The 24,174-nt window shown below is 34.0% G+C and overlaps 2 protein-coding genes across 4 annotated transcripts; both read left to right on the forward strand.

Moving 5' to 3' along the window:
- The first annotated feature begins 1,712 nt into the window (after positions 1 to 1,712).
- Positions 1,713 to 7,579, forward strand: LOC148627836 (translocon-associated protein subunit delta-like). Its single transcript, XM_088579940.1, has 6 exons — positions 1,713 to 1,804; positions 2,322 to 2,440; positions 3,767 to 3,841; positions 5,860 to 5,949; positions 6,449 to 6,514; positions 7,427 to 7,579. Exons 1-6 carry the CDS (start codon positions 1,741 to 1,743, stop codon positions 7,532 to 7,534), a joined length of 522 nt encoding a protein of 173 aa, XP_088436066.1. The 5' UTR covers positions 1,713 to 1,740; the 3' UTR covers positions 7,535 to 7,579.
- Positions 7,580 to 10,113: 2,534 nt separating this feature from the next.
- LOC148627837 (uncharacterized) lies at positions 10,114 to 23,145 on the forward strand. 3 transcript variants are annotated; one of them, XM_088579910.1, is made up of 8 exons: positions 10,114 to 10,439; positions 15,419 to 15,694; positions 16,527 to 16,628; positions 16,938 to 17,095; positions 17,364 to 18,119; positions 18,493 to 19,878; positions 20,257 to 21,636; positions 21,956 to 23,145. In XM_088579910.1, exons 2-8 carry the CDS (start codon positions 15,454 to 15,456, stop codon positions 23,078 to 23,080), a joined length of 5,148 nt encoding a protein of 1,715 aa, XP_088436036.1. In that variant the 5' UTR covers positions 10,114 to 10,439; positions 15,419 to 15,453; the 3' UTR covers positions 23,081 to 23,145. The 3 variants fall into 3 exon arrangements, with proteins under 3 accessions (XP_088436036.1, XP_088436054.1, XP_088436043.1); XM_088579928.1 differs by lacking the exon at positions 10,114 to 10,439 and adding an exon at positions 10,603 to 10,620; XM_088579917.1 differs by lacking the exon at positions 10,114 to 10,439 and adding an exon at positions 12,218 to 12,278.
- The last annotated feature ends 1,029 nt before the right edge of the window (positions 23,146 to 24,174 follow it).

Genomic DNA, 24,174 nt, shown 5'->3' on the forward strand with positions numbered 1-24,174 from the left:
CGAACTACACACTTCATTCACAAAATTTTGACACTTTCCTTAGAGATCGTGCTGCTGTCTGTGTCTCATTTTCAGCTTTCTCTGAGGCACAAATCAAAACAAACAACAACGAAAAACACAAACAGAAAACGGCACTTTTCCGGACTTTCGCACCGTGTGCCGGACGACCGAAAGTAATGTGACGTGCCACACCACCCACCCACCCACCCCCCTTTTTCGCCTTTTCAAATTTGAAAATACTGCTATAGTATTTATAGCTTATCTATAAAGGTTAATACATCCCAAGGTGAACTGAAATTTTTTTAATGAATTACATCTCGGAAAGGAATTTTCTTTTTCCTCCACATGCGTGGTTTCTAAGGGGCTGACCCATTACTACTAGTATTATTATTATTTTTTTAAATTTCTACCCCGAAAATGATCTTGCACCAATTCACTCGGTCCTTTATTCTATTTAACCCCCCCCCCTTTTCCGCCAACATGATATCTCGCTTCGATATAATTTTCTAATTTACTATTTGCTTGAAATATTGCAATCGTTTTTTAAATTAATAAACTTTTACGTTAGTGGTTTCTAAGTTTAAGGGTAAGTTCGGTTAACTAGGTCCTGAAAAGCAGATCCATTTCCTTAAACTTTGCTAACAATTTTTTTTTCTGACCATACATGCAAAACACGGAAATGGAAATGTGATATGAAGCGGAAATGTGTAAATCGACAAATTGGCAAGAGAAAAAAAAACACTGTATTTCGTTGCATATTTTTTATGATTGAAACATTGGTTACAAACGCCGACATTTTTCCTATTTTACCATGAAAAGTCGACTTTTTGACAAAATATGTAGTAAGTCGATTGACACCTCACCTAAAAACCAAGGATACAAATATCTACTGTAAAAATCCTTGTGAAAACTAAGAGGTCCCTTATGGCTAGATTGCGAACGTTTTATTTTCTGTCGAATAAACCTAACTCGAATAATTTAGCTCCATCTATTAGTAAATTTCTCTATAATGGAGCAAGCGGAATTTAACGACTGTTATTATTCCGGTTAAAATTAACTCGACTTAAAATAACGATCTAAACGTGATCGTTGTAAGGGGAAAAAACCGTAAGTTTTACGCAAAAATTTTGATAATTTCGAAAATTTGAGCACCGACTGAATTTAGTTTTTACAGTAGACGAACTTGGTTGGACCAGAGACCTATAAAAGAACATTTTTCACCGACAAAGAAATCCAAATAAGTTTTTATAATATAACATGTAACAGAGTACTGCACTACAGTGTAGGGGAGCGTAACGCAACATGCATCCTGTTTAATTGTTGACCCGGTCTATTCAAACTGAAAAAAAATACTCCATCAATCGCATTGCTTTTATCATAGACTGTACAGGTCTATATATTTACTAAGAAATTACATCTATTAATGTGGTGAAATATATAGTTGCATTTAAAATAAATTAGAACATTGAATGTTAACACTGGATACTATCTGTATTTTTTGTAATTTGTAATAGGTCGGACTATTATTTTTCTGACTTATACAGATCTTCCACGTTATACCTATTTTGATTTTAATTTTGATTACAAAGTATTTTTGACTATTGAAAACCGCAAAAATAAGTTCTAAAATTAATATAGCGGTGTCAAATACATGCACCAATAATATTGCCCTGGGCCAAATTTTCACAAGTATAAAAATCACAGCGCACCGTCCGGTCTCGATCTCGTATATCAACAACAATGGCTTCCACCGGCACGATTCTCACCTGTCTGAGTATAATTGTTCTACCTCTCATTGTTTTAGGTAAGCGGTGTCTTATTTTAGGTAAAATTCTGATAAGCTGTATTCTATTTTACCTATTCAAAAAGGTAAAGCTTTATCTTATTACCTTGCTATACGAATTTTTAATATGTTCGATGCAAACCCGTCGACGTGGCACTGGCAGAGCCTGGCCTTATACCGGTCTTCGAATGTGTGTTCAAATAGTTATTTCTTGTTTTAGGTACCTTTTTTCATTTTTATAAAGATGCTGGACTGCTTCTGGATAAAACTTCTTTTTAACGAAATAAACTTAAAAGAAATGTTGGTTGTCTGTATAATAATTTTATTTGAAAAGGGGGTGACTTACTACTGTACTTCTTCGACGACCCCATAACAACAATGCTAGATCCTTAGACATGATTATATCAGTTCAATTACATGTTTTTAAATTTCATTGTTGAAAGTGAAAATTGCAGAGAAGAAATATGGACATTAAGCATACAAAATGTACACTTACAGTACATGTATAACTGTTCTTATCATATTTTCTTATTTCCAGGAAGCACATGTGTCTCACCAGATGTGCAGACTAAAACATATACAACTACAGATGGCATGGCATCCATGGACACAGTTTTTGTTGTAGAATTTTCATTAAAATGCAAACAAAGAGTTGAGGTACAAATATAAATTTTCTTATATGGGGTAGGCATTGCCTAAATCATCAAGCACCATGAGCTTTACCATACAATAACCATCTGTGCGAGACTCATAAAAATAATAAAGGTCATTACAAAGTGGGGGGTCATATGTCGACCCGGATGAAAATTTTTGCTTCCCATGTGCAATATTTTTATTTATGTTTAAGCAGCAAGCACAATCAATATTTCTATTTGAAAATCTGTCTTGTTAATTTAAGGGAGAGTTTTATTTTATTGAATGAATAACTTGAACATTGCCCCCAAAAATTCCTACCCCATACCCCCTTTCCTCTTGCTGTCAAAATGGTCAATAATTTTACAGCACTTCGCAATACTTAACATTTTTTATCCCTTAAGGGCATCTCTAGTAACATCCATTTCAGTTTTGGCCTGTCAGATCAATCTGTACAGATACCGGAATTATTACAGTTCTCCACGGATGGTGGGAATATTTTACACCTGAAATTCAGACAACAGCTGCAAATTCTAAACAAGAAAATGATTGCCTTACCTATCTTAGAAAAGCTATGCTTCGATTTTAATAATGTAATCGGAGTTATATTTTTTTCCGAGGCAGGTTAGGTTCTTGACAAGAGCAACAGCGGAGATACACGTACATACATCCACGTGTTTCCCGAAGTTTTTATAAAACATGACATTCACTTCTTTAAATAAGTAAAACAGATTAGAAAAGGACTTGAAAAATATCAGAAAAGATGAAATTATTTTTACTGAAATGTAATCTTAACCTACATTTTTTTTATTTGTTCGATTGAAGGAAATGATGAATTTTCTCAGTAGGGACAGTCACTTTTTGTTACTTCCGGGACATAATTTTTTTTTGTTAGTATATTGGGGAACCTTAAGGCAAATTTAGAAAGTACATGTAATAACGGTAGAGCTTACACTGCTTGAGGTGCTCGTTATAAATACTTTTGTGTATAGAATATAATGAGAATGGATATGATGAATATGACAAAGAGACAAAACCTCACCAGGATGAAAATTGTCAGTTGATGGCCACCCTTTGGTCTTCAATGAAAAGAAAGCATGCAAAAACTACATGTTATTACAGCCTCATCCATGAAGTACAGTGCTACTTTTCTTTTTCACATACAATGTATAGTGCCAGTATGCTTTGAAAAGCTCGAGATATTTGAATAGATGTTAAATAATACATAAAGCATTTAGTTACATCTCTGTCACCCCCTCCAAGCAATAACAAAGCTGTTCTCCTCAATGCTACATTTTCAAGCACTTGGTGTAGACTTAATGTTTGATCAAATATGATTTTAACTTACAGAATTTGAACTTGTATGCAGAAGTAAATGGAAGAACTATTCCAGCAACAAAATCAAGCAAAGCAGATAATTATCAGGTTTGTACTGTAATCTCATCCTACAACAATATATGCTCTTTTTCTGGAATTCAAATATCAACCTGTAGTCATGTTGGAGGTTGCAATCACTTTGACAGACCTTCCTTTTTTTATAATTAGGCCATAGTTTTTTAATTTGTTTGTTTATGGGTCCGCCGCCCCAATATTTCCAGCAAGGAGGGAAAAAAATCAAATTGGAATTTCAGTTTACCAATTATTGTTTTTACTGCCACGACTACAAAAAAATGGCAAGAGCAAAATTGTAACACCTTACATTTGTAACACTTGCTAGAGATGATAAATCAAAAAACCTTTAATTGAAAAGAATGTAAAAATTTCCTGTAAATGATTTAAGAGTTTAAAAATCTTGTGGCTTTGTTTTTATTCACAACACGAAGTTGATAAACAAAAGGAAGATAATTGGCAGGAAAGTCGAAAGCTATGAAGTTTGTGTGGAAAAAGGCAAGAGGGCTAATAAAACAATTGAAAACATTCAGTTAAAACATAATTTGTTGTCTTCTATTTTTCTGAAGACCATTTCACCCCCATTGATATTGAAATTTTGTTAACCCTTTTTGTAATCACAGTATAATTTTAAAGGGAAATCATAGTTATTGTCTTCCAATGAATGACAAATTACTAGTTTTTAATGTATTTTTTTAGATTTAGAATCTGTTAGTCAATTTACTTTTGTTAAAAGTTTTAAAAAGGTTATATTGTCTCTCAGTGTAATTGTTGTATGAAAATAGAAGAAAAATGTAAAAAAAAGTTGTTTTTGTTTGTTTTTTTTATGAAATCCGTCTGTATACTCAATTTTCGGTCCCTGAATTCTTCCTGTGCTTACATGTAGTAGTTTTTTTTTATATATATATATATATATATTAACTTTTCACTAAGCCTTTCTGTAACACAACTTTTTTACACCCAAACAATGTTCAATTATAAATTAAACAGTACATGTTTTTGAGTAACCCTGTTTTAAAATTTCAATTTCCCTTTGATTTAACATAACTCTTTAGTCACTTTTTACCATCTTCATTTTAACCTAACTATATCATACTGTAAGGTAGGCTATAATACAAAAAATAGAGGAAATTAACATTGTTGAAGTATTGCACATTAAATTTATTGGATACTTGAACAAATAGAATGAGAATTTGTATTTATAAATAATGTGTAGGTACATACAGTAGAATAGAATCCAACTTCTAAAATATATAAGGTTAGATAAAGTAATCTTAGACAAAAATAAAAGAATTTTTTTTTTAATATAAATAGAAAATATGTATTTCTGGTTCCCATTTTTATTTTTTTTATATTTTCCCAATTGACCATCCAACCCAATTTCATCCAGTCAAAAATCTGTAAACCAACAAATTAAAAAACTGTGGCCTTACCTCCAAAAATCTCTACAACATTTGAGAAATTAGTAAATGTTTGAATAGAATGCTGTTATGTTAGAGAATTGTGCTGTTTAATTTAGTTATCTGCCCCTGAATTGTTCTTAGCACATATTTCAGTTTAGAAATACTTGTGTTATTTTTTCTTCCTTATTTTTGATTGTATGAAGTGATTGGGTTTCCTTTCTAATAATATTTCACCTTTCAAAGCCTGGAACTTCAGTTATAAATATAAAACATTTGTAAATGTACATGTATACACTAAATACGTGTAGCAGTGCAGTGATAAAGTCATGCACTTCCTTTTTCAGTTAAAGTACATGCACATTACAGTTTTGTCCTTGATGATCTTTCTACTACTCTGAAAACTAAGCATTTGGTTTGCATTATGTCATTTTTTGTATTGAAGAGTTTTATAAGACAGCTTCATACAAGATTTTTAATTCAAAATTTTCTATTACCTCCTAATGGTGATTTGTTTATTCTGGATTCCATAATTCATGTGGAGAGCAGATAATGTCATGTATGCACATTTGGCTAGTTAAATACATTTTCTGTTACTGGCCACTAAGAACTGGAACAAATTGGTTAATTAATAATTTTTTTTAAATCTTTCAGATAAGTTTATCTGATGAACATAAGAATTTACCATCTGGATCATATGAAGTCAGATTATTTGATGATGAAGGTTTCTCAGCATTGAAAAAAGTAAGTAAAATTTATATAATGATAATTGATACAGTGATCTTGATATGTTATGGTATACAAACAGTTCCTCTTTTTACATTATGCCATCATGATAGTGAGTACTGGACGGCATGTTTATGTCCTGTAAGCAAAATTAGATCCTGTTAACTCTTATTAACTTTGGAAGACATTCTTAAGATGAAAATTTTTGGAAATTTGGTCCAGTCATGTTCAAGCTGTAATAACATATGTAGAACAATTTACCTGGACTGTTAAAAATAGCAACTTAATTTTACAAGAATTTCTTCCCAAAAAATTTCATGAAAAATGAAACCCCACATGCTACATTATATTTCACATAGGCTTGATTGGCTTAGAAGAGCAGAATCAGCATGTATCCTTAATGCATAAAATTTACTATACTAATACTTTTAAGTTAGCAAACTTTGCTTTTCTCCTTTGTTTGCATTGTTTGTATATACTTGTTAAAATGTACAACATTTTGTTTGTATTTAATTAGGCTCAGAGAAGTGGTGAAACAGATAACCAGATTAAACCAGTTTACATTTTTAAAGTAAATCATCCTGTAAGTAATGGAGTGGATAAGACATGAAGTGAACTATCTATGGATGCCTAAAGTAGTTTTATTAAGGAATGACTGTTCCATTTTTTTGGTCTATGAAAAAAAAACCTCAATCAGGTGGTGCACACTTAATAACTTACATAGCAGGTTATTTTCAAGTGTGCACCACAAGCATTGAAGTTATTTGAAATAGACTGAAAAAAATATAACAGTCATTCCTTTTAATTTTAATTCAAGTATCAAATTTCAACGAGTAAATCATTAAAAAATGTTTGATGATGTCACAGTCATTACAAATTTTGGTTTATGAGATGATTGACAAATTTTTTTATCCAATCACTCAAATCAGAATCTGTTACTTCTGAAATTAAATTATTGTGAAATATGCTCACAATTATGATACATAAAAGAGGCTGTCTGCAAAAAGAGAGGTGCAATAACTGGCTGAAAAGAGCCTTAAAGATGAATTAATGTGTTGTAAGCTAATTTAAAAACCCCTTATAAATTTTGCTGTAAGCTATGTTTCCATTAAAGCACTTGACAATGATGAGTTACCATTGAATTGTGAAAAAAAAGACTCTCAACCATGTTAATAAATTTAATGATGTCAAAGTGCTAGTAACAAAAGGCTATTCAATCCATAACTGGCTTTTGACTGTATCTTTTTCTGAGTACAGTTATGATTTGGGAATTTTTCCCATATGTAGTAAAGAAATGCAACCAAATCTAATTTAATGTATTCTTTGTTTTAGTTTAAACATATTTTATTTGCGTAATCATGCAAAAGGGATTAGACACAAGTTAGACAAACTTATTAAGTCTTCTCCCAGACTTCTTTTTGGTTTTATTTATAGAGCATTGTCATTTTAATTTACTGATACAAACATATTACAATAAAACATGTTTTTAATTCAGGGAGTATGGAAAGGACCACTTCTACAGAGTGAATTTGTAGCATCACTAGTAGCTATTCTAGTTTGGTACCTGGCTTACACTGCAAAGACAAAACTCCAGTCTAATTAGATATCAACAGTCACCTCATCTAGATTCATTCCATCAGTTCTTTTATGAATGATTCAGGAAATTGCTTTATTTCCGTTTCTTTTTTAAAATTAATCCAATGGTGTAAAATCATGACAATTTTCTGCTTTTTCAATGCACATGGTTTCTTTACTTATTTAAACACTGCTTAATGAATATTTCGCCACCAGTTAAACTTAAAAGAAAAGGTAGAGACAAATCTGTGTAGATGTGTGTATGTATGATTGTGGAAGTCTAATAAATTTTTATAAAAAATATCTTTTTATTTTGTATCTTCCGGGGAGGTCTTTTTAGCTTGGATGGAAGCCAATGTCCTTATTATGAATGAACTTTCGATACTGGGTATTAAGTTCTTATCAAGTCCACATGTGAGCTTGTTATACTTTCCATTCAATAACTCTAAAAGGTGTAATATGATAACTATATACTGGCAGATTGTATATGAGATTGGGGCTTTCAAAAGTTTTTTGATTTTTTTTTGGTTTTTGATTTGGTTGGTGAAAGAGGGAGATAAATGTATAGCCTTCTCTAAAACACAGATCTGCTTATATAAAAAGGACTGTAGATGCCTAAAAATTTGGACTGAAAAAGCATTGTTCGTTAGGTGGTTTGTTTTGTTTTGTTTTGTTTGTTTTTTTTTTTGGACCTTGTATCATCTTTACCTCTGCCAGTGTCTGAGTTTTGTATGGAATGTAAAATCTTGACAGGTTGTTTGAAATTTGTCAACATCTGGAGGGTGGAAATAGTTACTTGACTTCGAGATTATTATGGGCAGAATAAAACATTGAAGTCAAAATTTAAAAATTGTAGAATGATAGAAGTTAAGGTAAACGAATCTCTAATTCTAAGGAGTAAGTGTAACAGTCATTCAAGAAAAAATAGTATTGTAGACACCCTCGTGCTGTTGAAACTGATGTATCTGTTTTAAACAGAGTTATGTCTCTTGCACCAGGATTTTTATTCTGACTAAACCAATAACAGATATTGGTATTTAAATCTTGTATTAATAATAGAGCTGTACAGTGTATCTGCTTGCTGCTACATGTATGGAGGGTTTTTTACCACCAAAACTCCCAACCTTACTTCAGTTTATTGTTTTAAAATAAAAGGAAGCTAGAAAACCCACGATCGGTATGACCGACTGGTTAGATATAGACTAATTGAGCGTATGACGAATATAAGCAAATCAACTGCACAGGAGACTACAAGAAAACAAGAAACATTATAACTACGAATTTTTAACACCTATGTATGTATATGTCACTGTGATAATGAAATTTATGTATGTATTGAAAAATTGGATAAACTGTCTTGTCTTTCTGTCAAATGTACAAACGTGTGTAACGTCTTTTGACATTGTCCTCCTTCAGATATTGTTTGCCCTTAGTTACTGCCGAAATTAAGCTGTTTTCCAATTTGTAAAAAAAAATTTACTTGTTTCCCCAAAAGCTGATACGATTTTCACAACTGTATAGAGGTATTACCTTAAGCTAAAAAATGTATCCAATAAGCTATTCTAAGTACTTTTAGCACATAGCTCAAAGCTTCTCTATTTCCAGAAACTATCGCACACCCTCCCGAAAAAGATATGTAGGGTACTATTTGAAAGCCGATCATTCCTACCGGTTTTCTGTTAACGGTATGTCGCTGGTGTAGAAAACCGGGAGCAATGGGAGACTGACTTTTAATTAGATTGTGTATGGGGCTGTTTTTTTTTTTTTTTTTTTTTAAAAGAACAAAATCAGTCCTCAAATTAAAGCTGTTTATAGTGATTGAGATGTATTAAATTTCAGAAGATTCTTTGGGCATTAATATCTATAAGCTTGCTATGTGAGTTTCAAATTCCCGATTACAGACAATGTATATTATCTGTCTTTCCAATAGACATTGTCAGTTTGAATCCCCGTTATTCACGCCGTGTTTGGGTATTTTATCGGCATTGCGTAACAACCTTAAGCCGCTTAAACAAATGCTTAAAACACTACCGATAATTTCCACCAATGGTTCCATCGAGATTGCCCACAAAGATGTCTGGAAATATCGAACAACTAATAACAAAAGCGTGACAATTTAATCATGAAGTTATGATACCGTATAAAATAACCGGGAATACTGTCACACAAAAGGATTTCAATTACTTATTCTTCTTCTAATAAGATGAGTCGAATGATAGATGAAACAGAATCCATAAGTAGAAAGGAAAGTCATTTAATCTAATTATCCCTCGATAACACTATAGCGAATCAAATCCCTGTGGCGATCAAAAAGGTTTCTAAAAGTTTTGACAGAAGCAACTCAAATTTCGAGAATCATTAGAAACAGATAACCACATCGACAGATTGTCTTCAGGGAAAGTGATGATATGGCGGTGAACTATAACGAACTAACCAGATTAACTGTCTCTTCTGGTCTTATCGTAAAAGTGATCTCTTTTCACTTGAAAAGATAAGTTGACATTTAAAAATTATGCGGTAAGACGCATATTTTGTCGTTGTAAACAAACGCAGAGCAATAGTTGCGTCATGATTGATTAGACTGTAATGAGCTATTTTTGGCAGTCCAGACTTATAGAGTTTCTCTACCTCTCAACTAGTGCCAAAACTCCCGAGTTGATGAGCTTGTCAGACCAGCAATATCTGTTGTAACAAGTGGTTTATTTATACAGGGATAGAGTCGTCAAACAAGTAGTAAAGCTTTATTAAATCTTTCTTTTCAATAAGATCGTACAGTCACGGTGCCCTATGAATGGGATATGGAAACGTAGTATTTAAAGCACTGAACCTGAACGGGAATATGAACTCTTGAAGAACCGGATTGCAGATACCATCCAGGGTGTGGAATAGAGGAAGGAAACATTAAGGGTTGTATATGTATTTACCTATGTGAGGTAAGGAAATGTTTTCATGTTCAGTCATCCAGTCATGAGAATTTACTTCATTAGTAATCGGTCAGGGCTCGAAAAGATAATTTTATAATACGAATAAACACAGCTGATACTATCAAATAGAACTTGAATTCATTGATCGAATTTTAAACAAATATTTATAGGATTCTATTCATTGTAAATGGTATGTTTTTATAAGTTACTTCATGTTCTTTATAGAAATGACAATAGTTTCAAGTTATTTAAACAGTGTACATTCAATCGATTTTTGTAGATTTTAATGCATGTTCCGACAATGCTGTTGGTAGTGGACCATGTGTCGTTTATGATTGAAAGTAGACATATAGCCCTAGACTGCAGCGGCAGGGCTTTAAGTTTCATAAAAGGGGTCGCTAATTATGGTTATCCCCCAAAAATTAAAATAATTTAGATGTTGTATTATTTCGTAAAGAATTTTTAACCATGGACGTTTTGTTACGAGGAATGGTGGCTCTAAAGCACCATTGGAGTGCCGGTGCATTGTCATGAAGTGGACAGAAATCTACTCGAGTTATCACTAGTTAGTGGTAGCATTTCTCTCATTATACAGGTGCGATTTTGAATATGAAAAATGAAATACATGAACTATGGAGTCATAATTGATATCTTATTTGCCCGTGACAGACGTTTTTGGAACTACTTGCATCATACTTCAAGTTAATTTAGTGACTATTTTAAGTTTAAAAGGTAGTGTCAACACCAATATAACAACATACTGTAAAATCGATAGAATTGTATGGTTTTACGGAATTCTTGTATCAGAAGGTTTTCCTTTATGTGAGCTCTGGTTTTAATTGTTTAAGAACTTAATTGTGAACAAAATGCGAGTTTATCTCCTGAAAACAGTTTAAAATGCCTATTTGCTAACACAAAAATAATTATAAATGTTGAAATGCGATTGATTGGTCATAGCATGGCCGATATTTCATGCATTTGGGACGAGAACGATTTACCAATCGAACAGACCCTGCTGTGTACTAGATCGACACGCCGAGTCAAATCTTTACTAAGCTACCTCACAGTAGCAGCAACCTGCAGGTAGGCATGCCACCCAACCGGACAAATTATTCCGACAACGAGCCAACCAGTCGCCACTTTTCCCCCCTAAATATCGCGTGCTTGGCGGAGAAGCATTGACTACCAATTTTAGTCTGTAGTAACTCGGCCGGCGATCGAATCCGAGACCTCTCGCACTAGAGGCGAACAAGCTACTCTCAGACTACCGAGGCGGTTCGTTTTATAGAAGTATTGTGATGGGAAGTGTCAGGTTGTTCCTATAGACTGAAGGTTTTAATCCACTCTCTTTATTTGCATGCTATTAACTCAACCTCAACAAGTCCTTTCTCTAAGCTGATGGTTTGTTTAGGAACCAACATAGGGTGCTTTCAAATGAATTATTTTTTGCTAATTACGAACCATAAATTCTCATAGGATGCATTTGTCTTCGGTCTTTGTTTTATTCTTTACTAAACTAAGCCGTATTCCCTGTTGCTTGTTGATGTCGTATTCCCTTTTGTTTGTTGAAGTCACTGTCCGTAATGATTTTTGTTTTTTTTTAAGTCGTATTCTCTATTGTTTTCACAGTGAATTAACATAAAATGACAATGAAATAAATTTCGGCAGGTGACCATACACTTTATGGTAGGTACACTCAACTAATTCGTCATCCGAATGACACTAGCAATTGGGATAAATTATATGTATAAATATCACATTTAGTTACGATATGTTCAAGTGTATAGTCGTACGGATTTATGAATTTGATCATGTAATTTTTACATCACTTGCTCTTCCAAAGCTAAGGTAAGTCACACAATTGCACATCAAAAGATTTGTCGTGGTTGAAGATTAGTCCAATATAAGTTCACAGTGCCTCTTTAGATTTAAAATGTAATTTGTATTAAAGGAACTTATCCTAAGATCTGACTATATTCCCTTTATGTCAAAGTGCAATCTTTCAGCGACAAATTCTACTTTATTTCCACCGAATTTGCCACGGACTATTTGGACCAGTTTTTTTTTATATTCGTAGAATATCACTAAATCATTATGTTCTTGTCCATGTTCACCTGCTATATGTAATGCCTTAATGCTATAGCCTGTATCTAGATGTTCCCTAAAGTATAGTCCAAGTTGTGCTCATCGCTACAATGTATAGTTCTGCTAAGTTTCTTTAGAAGGGAGAGAGATAGCTCTATAGACAATACCAAATGACCAATGACCTTGACTCAAGGTTTTAGCCCCGTGAAGGTCCGGGTGTCAAAAGAATAAGCATGCAGCAGCGCTAAGCTTGTCGTAAAAGGCGACTAAATAGTGCTCATAACCTTAGCCGGGGGCTAGGGCGCTCTGCCCACAGAGCAACTGGGTTGTGTGCCCCAGGTGGTGGAATGGGGTACCCCTGGTGTGTTACATGCTGGGGTTGTCAGGCTATAATACGGAAAACCTGACCGCAAACCATAGTGGTGCACCGTGTTGGGAAAGATGCCACGTTCCTCGTACGTTAAAGAACCCTACTGTGGTATTCTCCCGGAGTAGGAACCATAGGGCTCCGCCACAGGAGGCTAAATTCCCTGACCCTACCCACCTCTCCCTATTTCCAGTGGCAATCAAAATTTGTCGACCCTATTATCCGTGTGTCCCATCCCTTTTTTCATTTCATCATCATTTCATGTTCATTTTATCATCCATTTCATGTTCATCGTCTGAATATAGCTGAAATATTGCTGCTCGGACGTTAAACCCCAACAAACAAACAAACAAATTAAGGTGATCTCTCATATCATTTTGTTTTGTATTTTAAGCCTATAAGCATGCAAAACAAAAGTAAGTGATAAAAGCTTAAAGCAAATGATTAAGTACAGTGGATGTATAGATGTTTACAATATTCCGCCTCAGGGATGCTGGTATGAGTTTTTTCGTAATTGAAATATTACACATTTTTAGACATATCGTAATTCAAAAATGAAATATGGGCGTTAATTTAAGACTTTTATGTCCGATAAACCATTTAGTTTTTTTCTTTATCATTTTCACTTCGTTCGTTTATTACCTTTTCAGTATATAATTCAGTAATGCCACAGGTAGACTGGCAAGTATTTTTTCAACGTATGAAGGTGCATAGTTCCAATCATTAAAAGTTTGAGGTGTTGTCGGGTTTTAATATACAGTTTTGAAGACCCATAAAAGTTGTATGAGAGAATTTAAAAAGAGAGAGCTATTGAGGAATTTTTTTCTCACCAGTTTCTGGTTCAATATTCGTATATATAAGGGATTAAAAAAAAGACGACTCTTGCGCAAAACAATTCTCTACCACTAATTTTTGACTCGATCTGTCTAAAGAAGTTTTTTACTTAGAAGCTCCACAAAAAGACACAATGAAAAAAAATAACTATGTATACAATTCCATATTATTTCGTTCATTTCAGTTACAGTAAAGGCCTTGAAAATTTAGATTTTTATGAAGAAAAAGATATAACACAATGTTGTTGGTTCACACATTTGCCCTTCAAACGGTATATATTGTTGGTAGACTTAAAGCGATGAGATTATCCATACCGATACCAAGTCTTTATTAAAGTCGGTTTGAGCTTTTATTCAAATTTTATGTTTGACATTAAACTAAACAGCATTAAATTAGCCTTAAGTGAGATATAACTTGAGACTGATAATAGATGGCTTTAGGCTTGGATACTGATGTGATGCGTCCGTATAACTTTACAGTTTCTACATCTAGAGACATAGGTAACGATAAGACACAGGGACACATACAAGAATTCATAAGGGTGCGTCCGACTCAGAAATTTATGAAAAAGGGGTTCAGGGAATCATTTGATACAATATGTAATTGATTATTGTTGCCAAAATTCTGTACAAAATTTGCAAAATTAATCTACGAAATGGGAAACTATTGAAGCAATGTATATAAGTATCCTGTTATATCAAAGTTTTGTATTCAAAAACAGTAGATTCTGAACATGCACGATTTTTTTATGAACTACGGCCAGTTTTGCTGTTAAGTGAAGTACTTCGTGTTGTATTGGGGTATCGGGTGGTATGGCAGAACAGTACTCATATTGGTCCTTTGGCACAGCTCTCATTACGTTGAGTCACAAAAAGTGGGAGTGCTCGTCAAATATATTTATAATGAACCACAATTGTAAATTATACACCTTAAATTTCATATTCTCTACTCTATAATGTCACCATAATAGGGAGTTAATTTTACTACATAAACCGAACCAAAACCAGTAGACCACAGAATGTGACTTTTCGTCAAATTCCTTAAATGCATTTTCTGTAACGATGTCCTTGCGTTAAATTGACATGTATTATTCATGTTTTGTATAGGTAAGTGTTTTTTATGACATTAAACTACCATGAAATGCAATTTACACATAGACATTAATGTCATAAGATAAGGTGGTAAAAAGATACAGAAAAAATACTTGTTGTTCTCAGGGCCTGCATTTGTAACTAATACTGTACACGTATAAGTACAAATGTACCTATTGAGAAACCGTGTAACTGTTGTAAAAAATTACTTCAAAGAAAGAATATAAAAGAACAATTCGGTAAAGAAAAATCGTTCCATATTGGAACTGCAGGTTCAAAATTAATCCTCTCTGCATTAAAGCTTAGTCATTTTTTTTAAACTTATACTAATCGTGCCGAACTCGATTTTCCAAAACGTATCATACTATATTGTAAAAAAAAAAGACGGGATTAATATTGTATTCACCGAAAAGCAGAGATCGCTTGACATATCAGGGGCACTTTGTCCATAATCTCACTTTTTAATGTTCTTAGTCTGCTCTTTGTTCTTACTTGTATCTGTTATTTTGTTACTTCTACTTATATGCTTAATGTTTTGATTACCAATGTATCTGTCCCATGGCTTTCGATTTTTCGATGTCACTCTTGACCTCTCTTTATTTTGATTTCAGACAACATAACTGATGAGAGACGCTGACAAGAGAAAATGACAATTCCTGCAGTCTCTCTGATAGTGTTAATCTTTACAATATCATTGTCTGCCTCGTTAGAAGTTCCGCCTGAAGTAACAATCAAAGGAGATACTTACTTTCTGGCAATATTTGATCTGCATAAAGAAACTGATGATGATGGGAACTGTATCAACTTGTCTGCCAAAGGGATTGACGCTCTGATGGCTTTGCAGTGGTCAAATGAATTCTTAAATAAGAATAATCAAACAGACTTAGGTAAGAGTCACACTACTTGGAAAACTGTACACCTACTCAAATAGTACATGTTAGTGCATGGGATAAATTCAGAAGTTCGTCTGACAGCATCTTTTCAACGTGGAGGGATCCTATGTTCATTTTATTACGTCCCTTGACATAAGGAACCTGATATTGAGAGGATGGTCTGAGATGGACTCAAAATTCATTTGGGACCTTGTAAACAAAGGGAAAACAATGAAATTTTAAAATCTGGTTATTTTAGGCATTTGAAACGTGTGTGATTCATACAACTGTGCATGTCTCGCTAGTCAGGTTTTTTTTAGTTATTTCTACTTATGTATTATATTATTTTTTTCACATCCGTTAAAACGATGTACAAAATATATAATAAGTGTTTTCGAACAAACAAAAAAAGATTAAGTTAAGCTGTAATCCTAGTACAAACCAATCATGTATCCTCTTTGTCTAGTTCTATAGACCGGGTTTTTCCTGACATTCCTAGTGCATCCTCGGAGTACTCATTGAGAGGAATGTGTCATTTCTAGCTTCCGCCAAAATTACAAGCGATGGTAATTAATGCTACATGTACTTTAGTGTCTAAATTGTGACATAATAAATGATTGCAGGTGCATTGACGTACAGTGTAATACAATGCATCTATGTTGTGGTTTTACAAAAAAAAAATAAATAAAAAACAAGAAAAAAAACAAAACGCTAAAACAAAAACTTGTTTTAAGTCATTTAACTATTGAATTTAGCCAGAATCCATTAAAAAAGACATTTTAGCAAAATCAAACAATCATTTTTTTATTTGTGGGATTTGAAATCATTTATATTCCTTTTTTATCAGGATTGCTTGTGTATGACGCATGTGGTTCCAAGAGATTGGCTATGGCAGTGGTTGGGGAGTACATCAACTCTGGTGGCTGTCAAAATATTTCAAAAATAGCAGGTACTAAGTTAAATGTAACACACATGTACATTGTCTACTGTGGAATCATTGATCAATTGAACTTTTTTAAATTTTAAAAAATGCAGTGTTCACTATTTACACGTTTTAAATGAGTTCTCCAGGAAGTGTTAAGACCTGTGATGTGATTATTTAGTATTGCATCTTGACAAGTCAACCAACTTTAAATCAAAATTGTTATATAAAAAAACCGGGTATAGTTGCTTGTTACAAGCATCCCTCTATCAGACTGGATGTTGTTCTGGTGTTGGTGAAGAACCTTTGTTATTGAATGTCGTTGCTTTGTTTTAGGTGTGATTACCTTTGTAAGTAATGAAGTTCAGAAAACCATAGTAGATGTGCTTCGTCCTTTTGGTATAATCCACGCGGGTGTGTCCCCAAAATATTACATCACTTCTGGTTCTGGTCTGTCTTTGTCAGTCGCTGGAGTGTCCTTATGGAAAACACAGGTATTACGACTACTTTAATTTTATGTTGCTCTTCAAAGTAATTGCGTAATCCCAGGCAAAAATAAGATTTGCATATTTTTTGTAACAAGTTTATTTCATTACTGTCGCATCTAATTATCTAGAAACTAAATATCCAAATACATAAACACTCATTTCGAAATCTTTAGGTGAAGATTTTATACTGCGACACATGAGAAAAGAATCAGACTCTGCACGTATCAAGAAAGCTCGTGTTATTTTTTGCAATCTCATTTTTTTTCTTTTTCAGGCAGCTTTGTCAGTATTGGAACAATTCAAGTGGAACTATGTGAATGTTTTCTTCATCAACAAACCTCTTGCTCAGGCTGAACGCGATGCATTCCTGAAAATGATTGCCCCAAATGAAATATGTGCTCATGTTCTTTCAGAATCAAACCTTACGACAGCTCTCCGGAACACTTCATCAAACGTTGTTCTCATATTTGCTCCAAATTATGCAAAACTCGACGACCTCATCTCTATTACGAGTTCAGAGAATGAAAAGATGTTTCTTATTGTGAGTGATTCAAATGTCGAACTAACATCCGTGATGCCATCAAATAAAACACTGTTTTTGCAAGAGACAGGACCTGTACTTAGAGATCTATTGAAGTATCTTGAAAATAAATTTACAATTGTGAACGAAAGCGACACCTCGGTTATATCTAAATTCGTAAAAACCTTGCCTTATTGCGAAGTGGACCACCAGTTCAACCACTCGATATGTAACAGCGGTATAACCAAGTACTGGCAAGCGAGACTGAAGGATAGAGTATATTCGAATATTCTATCAGCATATTACAATTTATTTAGGATAATTTCAAACAAGGGTGAATATGGATGCACAGGTTTTGATTTCTCGAAATGTATGGATGCTGTGAAGTTTGTATCTGTGGATATAAGTCTTTCTGGATTTCCATTTAAGACAAGAGGCGTATTTAAAGGATATTCTATAGAAGAAAGATTTCAAGTCGTATTGGGTCGTGGATTATCTGGGTCCGACAAGGTAATGATTATAATATCTGTACCAAAAGATTTAAAGGAACTTACATGAAGATGTCTTTTTTACAAAAAAAATAAGTTTTCAAGAATGGGCTCTTATTTTTTTTAATATAAAGGTCATTATACAACCTTAAGTTGTTGCAGAAAAGAGAATGCATCTCTTAAGTTTGATGACTGCATTAACCATGAAATTGATTTGCACACACATCTGCATGACTTGTTCGTTGAATGTATGTTCAGTGTACATACATTTGTATTACAAGAACGAACTAAGGTAGATACAATATAGCCTTCAACATTTCCCTACCAATTAAGATGAAGAACTTTAGTTATATATAAATTTCACTATGTGCTAAAACTTTCCTTTACATCTTCAGGTGGCCAATATAACAGACAAGAGTGTTTCATTCGCTGGAAATCTGGAATCCTACCAGCATTCTGAGTGTCGGGATTCTTGTGGAAAGTGTGGTGAATGTTTCTTAAGTGGAGAAAATTCTCGACCTGTTGTCATTGGAAGTAATGGTGATGTTATTCTGACAGCTGGGTTCCCTATATACAAGGATTCTATCAATGGGGATAAATGTTCTGAATTGTCAAAAGATAGTGTTATTATGGCTCAGTCTTTTTTATACGCCGTTGATACCGTAAAAAGTATGTATCCATCCGAAAATCTTCTTGCTGGTGTCTCCGTTGGAGGTTTGGTATATGACACTTGTGGCGGGAAAACTCTCGACATGGCACAGTTGAACCGAAACTCAAAATGTAACCCTGTTTTCTATAATGGCAAAGATAATATGACCATTTCAGGAAAAATTGTATCCGATGTCCGATATGTTGAGTCGCCCATCAACGAGAAAAACTTAGCTATGGATAAAAGTTTCAATTTATCCCCTTTTGGACTGTCTTTATCGTCGAACTTTTACGACGTTTACTTGGATGCTTTAATGACTCTCCTAAAATCGCAGAGTTGGACTTATGTTGCTGTTGTTTATTCGGAAGAATCTGGTAAACTCGAAACAGTAAAGAACAAAATGTCGCAAATGAGGAAAAGTGGCATTTGTATATCCGAGGAAATAAATATAGGTTCAAGTACGATAAACTATGCAACCTCAAGGGTTGAAAATGTCACTGTTAAGACGGGTGCAGTAATACTTCTTACAAATAAGGAAGACACACTTCAGTTGATGAAACATCTATCATTGAGACAATTCAACTATCACTCAACAAACTTTGTATTCTTCGCCTGGAATACCCTTCATAACGCACCTAAAGGTTCCATTACCATAACACCGTCTCCCTTACCTAAACAAACTTTGAAAAACGAACTAAAAAAACTGTCGATATTAGATAATGGTTATTACAAAGGTCCTGTGACTGAAATGTCCAATTATTGGTGGGTAAAATATCACGAAAATAGCCATAAATGCCATATATCTGTTGACAGGAGCACGCTATACCCATATCTGTGCACGAAGGAAGCTACTTTCTCGAGTAACGATGTCGACCGACGCATCCACGTATCATCTCTTATTGTTAGTTATGTTGACACTGTAGTGTCCATCCTTGATAGTCTACACAAAACAAAATGTTTGCCTGCTACAGGTGCGTGCAAAGCGTTCATGTCTTATAACGACTTTGGTCACTATATTGAGGAAACGGTCCCAAACTATGTATATGGTCCAGCAGAACTCAAGTTTTCATCCTATGGTACCATGGATATGAAGTTTAGTGCTACAAATACACTGCTCTCTTCAAAAGTGTTGGTAAGCTTATTTATACCAAAAAAAAATCTTTCAGCAAATTTTACTGGTCATGTCCTTATGCTTGTAAATAATCAGATTGAATAAATCTTACAACTCACTTCATATATACTTCACAATGTAGACACTTTTCAGTAGCAAAAATGTTTCTATTTACTCATTTAAAGAATAAGATTATGGTAAATCTGTAATCAGAAATATATTTTGTAAACTGTATAATCATTTTCCTTGTATACGATGTATGTACTCGGACATTGATTGAAAAATTCCTAAACAATAGGCAATACTATTTTATTTTTAAGAAATAAATAAATAACTTGTATTTTTCAGTGTTTCTTTTCTTCAGATTTCCGAATAATTTTATCCTTGTTTTTCTTTTAGGTATATACAATCGACTCCGGTCGTGTTGCTCGAAATGGCCAGGAACAGTTTCTTGCGTACGATTCAACTAATATATCGACAGTTATAAAACACGAGTGCTCAGGATGGTGTCCATCTTGTATGCAGTGTCAAACAAGTAACAAACAGAACACTGATTATTATTACAATCCTGCTGACATTGATATTTTGGGTATGTTCCCAGTACATACAAAGCAACAACAAACAGATGCATGTGATATCGCTGATCTTGTTAAGGGATCGGACATCCTAATCGAAGCGTTCCTTTATGCCTTAAATACTGCAAAGATAAGGTTTCCGTACCTTTTGCCAGAAGTATCGATTGGCTCGCTTGTTGCCGATACTTGTTCTAATGTAGACAAATCATTACAAATTGTGTCGAATTTTGAGACCTGTTTTGCTTCTTTCTCGTCTTTAAGTGGCAAGATGGCGTCTCCGGAATCAGTGCCAAGTTATTTCTTGTATTTTCAAGATTCACTATCTGATGATTTGAAGTCATCTGTCATTAGACGTGGAAAATATGCAATTTCTCATTTTACTGATTTCAAAGATAGTAATTCTATGATTGGGAAGCTAGAGTATTCATATTCACGTTCAGAGACCTTAGCAGTAACAGACTTCCTATCTCGGATGAAATGGACTTATGTGTCTGTCGTGGTATCTTCCTCTCTGGAATACACATCAAAAGTAGAACTCTTTAAAGAATTTGCAAAAGAACGGAAAATATGCATCGCTTCGGTACACACATTAGCAACTAGTGGATCAATCTCAAGAACCAAACAAAGGTTACAATTAAACACTGTAAGCGTCATTGTACTATTTCTGTCAGTGGAGGACATTCGACTGTTTTTCGACTCTGTTATTGTTCCAAAGGTTCACGTTATTGGTAACACTGATATTATATGGGAAGAAACTACTGCAGACGTTCGAATACCATTAGGTTCTATCATTATTGATAGAATAGGAAAAGTAAACAATGAACTTAAGGTATATCTTGACAACGTGAAATCGTCCAAGGTGAGTATGTATGGCAATCCTTGGCTAACAAAGTTTATAACGGAGCGGGAGAACTGTCCAGTGGGCAAAATATGCAACCTTCCTCATGACCTCATGATCCAGACAAGTAGAATAGTTACTGAGATGGACATAGTTCTGCATGCTCTCCACAATATGATTTCTAGAGCATGTGGACAAAACGGAGGTCTTTGTAAAAAGATGGAGAGTGATGGCCTTGCTCTACTGGAAAACGACTTCATGAATATCACTTTTGGCACTTCTGAGGATAGGATAAATCTGTCGACTGAAAATGCTGGGAATGGTGCTTTCCAGATCAGCAATTTTCAAAACAATGCAATCATGAAGGTAGGATATGAATATAGTTGAGTTAGGTTTCAAACGAGTTATATTGTTATAAATAATAATTTTGATTTTCCAAAGTTGTTTTTTGTGGTACTTCTCCGGCATGATTCATATCAGGGAAATCTATTCCTTGCATTTTAGTGCTATTAACCAGTTATATTGTTTAATAGTCATTATTGAGCTACGAAAAAAACATGCATGCTTAAGGTTTCCCATACAAAAGCTGAACTATTACTGGTTTTTATTTCCTGCAACTTTCCCTAATACCTGATATGTCACTTTGGTTTAATGCGTGCAAGTCATGATTTCTTTTGTCTTTTAGGTAGGTAACTGGAGTGAGAATGCACTCGTATTGTCAAAGGAACAGATTCGAGTTTATAGTAGCAGTGGAACACGGTTAAGTAACCTTCCACTGTCAAAATGCATCGGTACCTGCGTTTGCATCAATATAAATAGTAGTGTTGAAGAACCTACAGTAGAATTCGTCAAAGATGCAGAAAAGTTATATTTTAATTCTTCTGGTGCGTTTGAGAACAAACTATGGTTAATAGTTGTGTTAGCAGTTGCTTGTGGAGGAGTTGCTGCTTGTTTGCTGTTCTTTGTTTACGTCATATATAAGACATGCGTAGGCCTTCTTAACAAGCGGTATATTGGACTCGGAATACTCCTATTATTATCGTTAATGGCATTGTATCTATCTGTACTCCCATATGTATTCACACCAAGTGAAGTTGGATGTACTGCAAGACATCTTTTACCTAGCATTACGTATTCAATTGTCTATGCAACATGTTTAAGTAAACTTATGTCTTTAAGAGCTTACAAACTAATTGGTTTGGGTGGAGAACTTTCAAATCTTAATCAGTTTCTATCCGTAACTTTCATAAGTGGTGTTCAGATTGCTATTTCGGTGCAATATGTGTCAATAAAAGGATCTTTTCTTGAGAGACACATTATAGAATCGGAAGAGACGTACTCTTGTAAATTTGAGCGCGAAGAATTTGTGGTTTATCTTGTCTATGACATGTTCCTTATCATAGTTTGTTCATTATATGCATTGACTGTTAGAAAAGAAAAGAAAAATATGGGTGAAGCCATTTTCATCCTTATTTGCAGCTGGATAAACATTGCACTTTGGATTGCCTGGGTGGCAGTTATGATGATAATTAGTAGAGAATTTGTAGAATTGACAATTTGTGTTGGCATTCTTGCATGTGCCACTGTCATAACGGCAACCGTATTTGTACCAAAACTTCATAAAATTTCTAAATTAAAATACGATGTGAAAAAATCGGGTGTACAAAATGGTGGATATAAAATAGACACAGACTTTATGTTTGAGAGACCACATACGTTACCTGGTGGTTTTAAAAATTCGTACAACATGTCACCAACGAGAACAAACCCTAAAAGTATTTCTGCATTTGACTCGGGTTTAAGTTATTAGTGACGTTTTATTTGTTTTATTTTTATTAGGGATTGAATAAATATTAAACTATTTTTTTATTGTAACTTGTCTAGACTTATCTATACGTAGCATCGTGTCAAATACTCAAAAGGAGTTGTTACATGTCGTTATGGAGTAACAAGATTGTAATATGCTTTAAAATATTAACAAAGAGTAATCAAGGGAACCAAGGTTCTAGCGGAAATCAAAAGAATGTAATCCAGGGACAAAGACCAGACATGGAAAACAGACATACACAACGAAGAACATAAAGTAACTAAAATCACAAATACAAAGTAACAAAAGCAAATGAGCAACTCGGACTCCACTAAAAACTGGAAGCATGGACCAGGTGCACCGGTATGGTAAGCGTCCTCTGCTTTTCTAGAAACACCCATCGAGTTTCTTATAAAAAAAGTCAAGTCAAGGTTAGACTAATCATAACGAGGAAAGGAAAACTATGACACATTGAACAAATCAGTTTTCATGGTGCAGATGGATACACTGTAACGATCCACGAGTTCATGATAACGACCATAATACTACTATAGTGATGACTTCAATTGTGTAGCTTCTGAAACCCTGTTCCAGAAATCTAATTGGCTCTGGCATAATGCATGCGTGAAAACTCCATACGCAGGTGCTGAAGGGATGTTACCACAGATGATAGGAAAATTGACGATACGGAATGAAAAGTCACTATGTTTGTCATATAGTTTGATCATTTTTCCTTTACCATTGATCTCTTAGTGTAGGACAAGATATGAGATTTATCTATATATATCTCGATGGTATCATACAGTTAGGTCAATTCTGAAAATTTTGTCTCATTTTGTTGAAATAAAGCTATTTTGAGGCAGTCCGTACAGAAATTTCAAGTATTTTGTCATACAAAAGTATATATTTTTCTAAGCCTTGATGTGTGCAGGTTCAAGTAATTTATAAATAATTTAGTGATTATTGTTATAAAAATCCAGTAGCCATGGTAACATACTGAAAAAAATATGACTGAGTTTTAGTACAAATCAGGTGTGCCGTTTCAAAACTAGTAATTTGTCAACTGCTGATGATCGTGAAAGTGACAATCGTGCTGA

This window comes from Perna viridis, chromosome 1, assembly GCF_037379345.1.
Source record: "Perna viridis isolate PV_CMFRI_1.1 ecotype Kerala chromosome 1, ASM3737934v1, whole genome shotgun sequence".
NCBI lineage: Eukaryota > Metazoa > Mollusca > Bivalvia > Mytilida > Mytilidae > Perna > Perna viridis.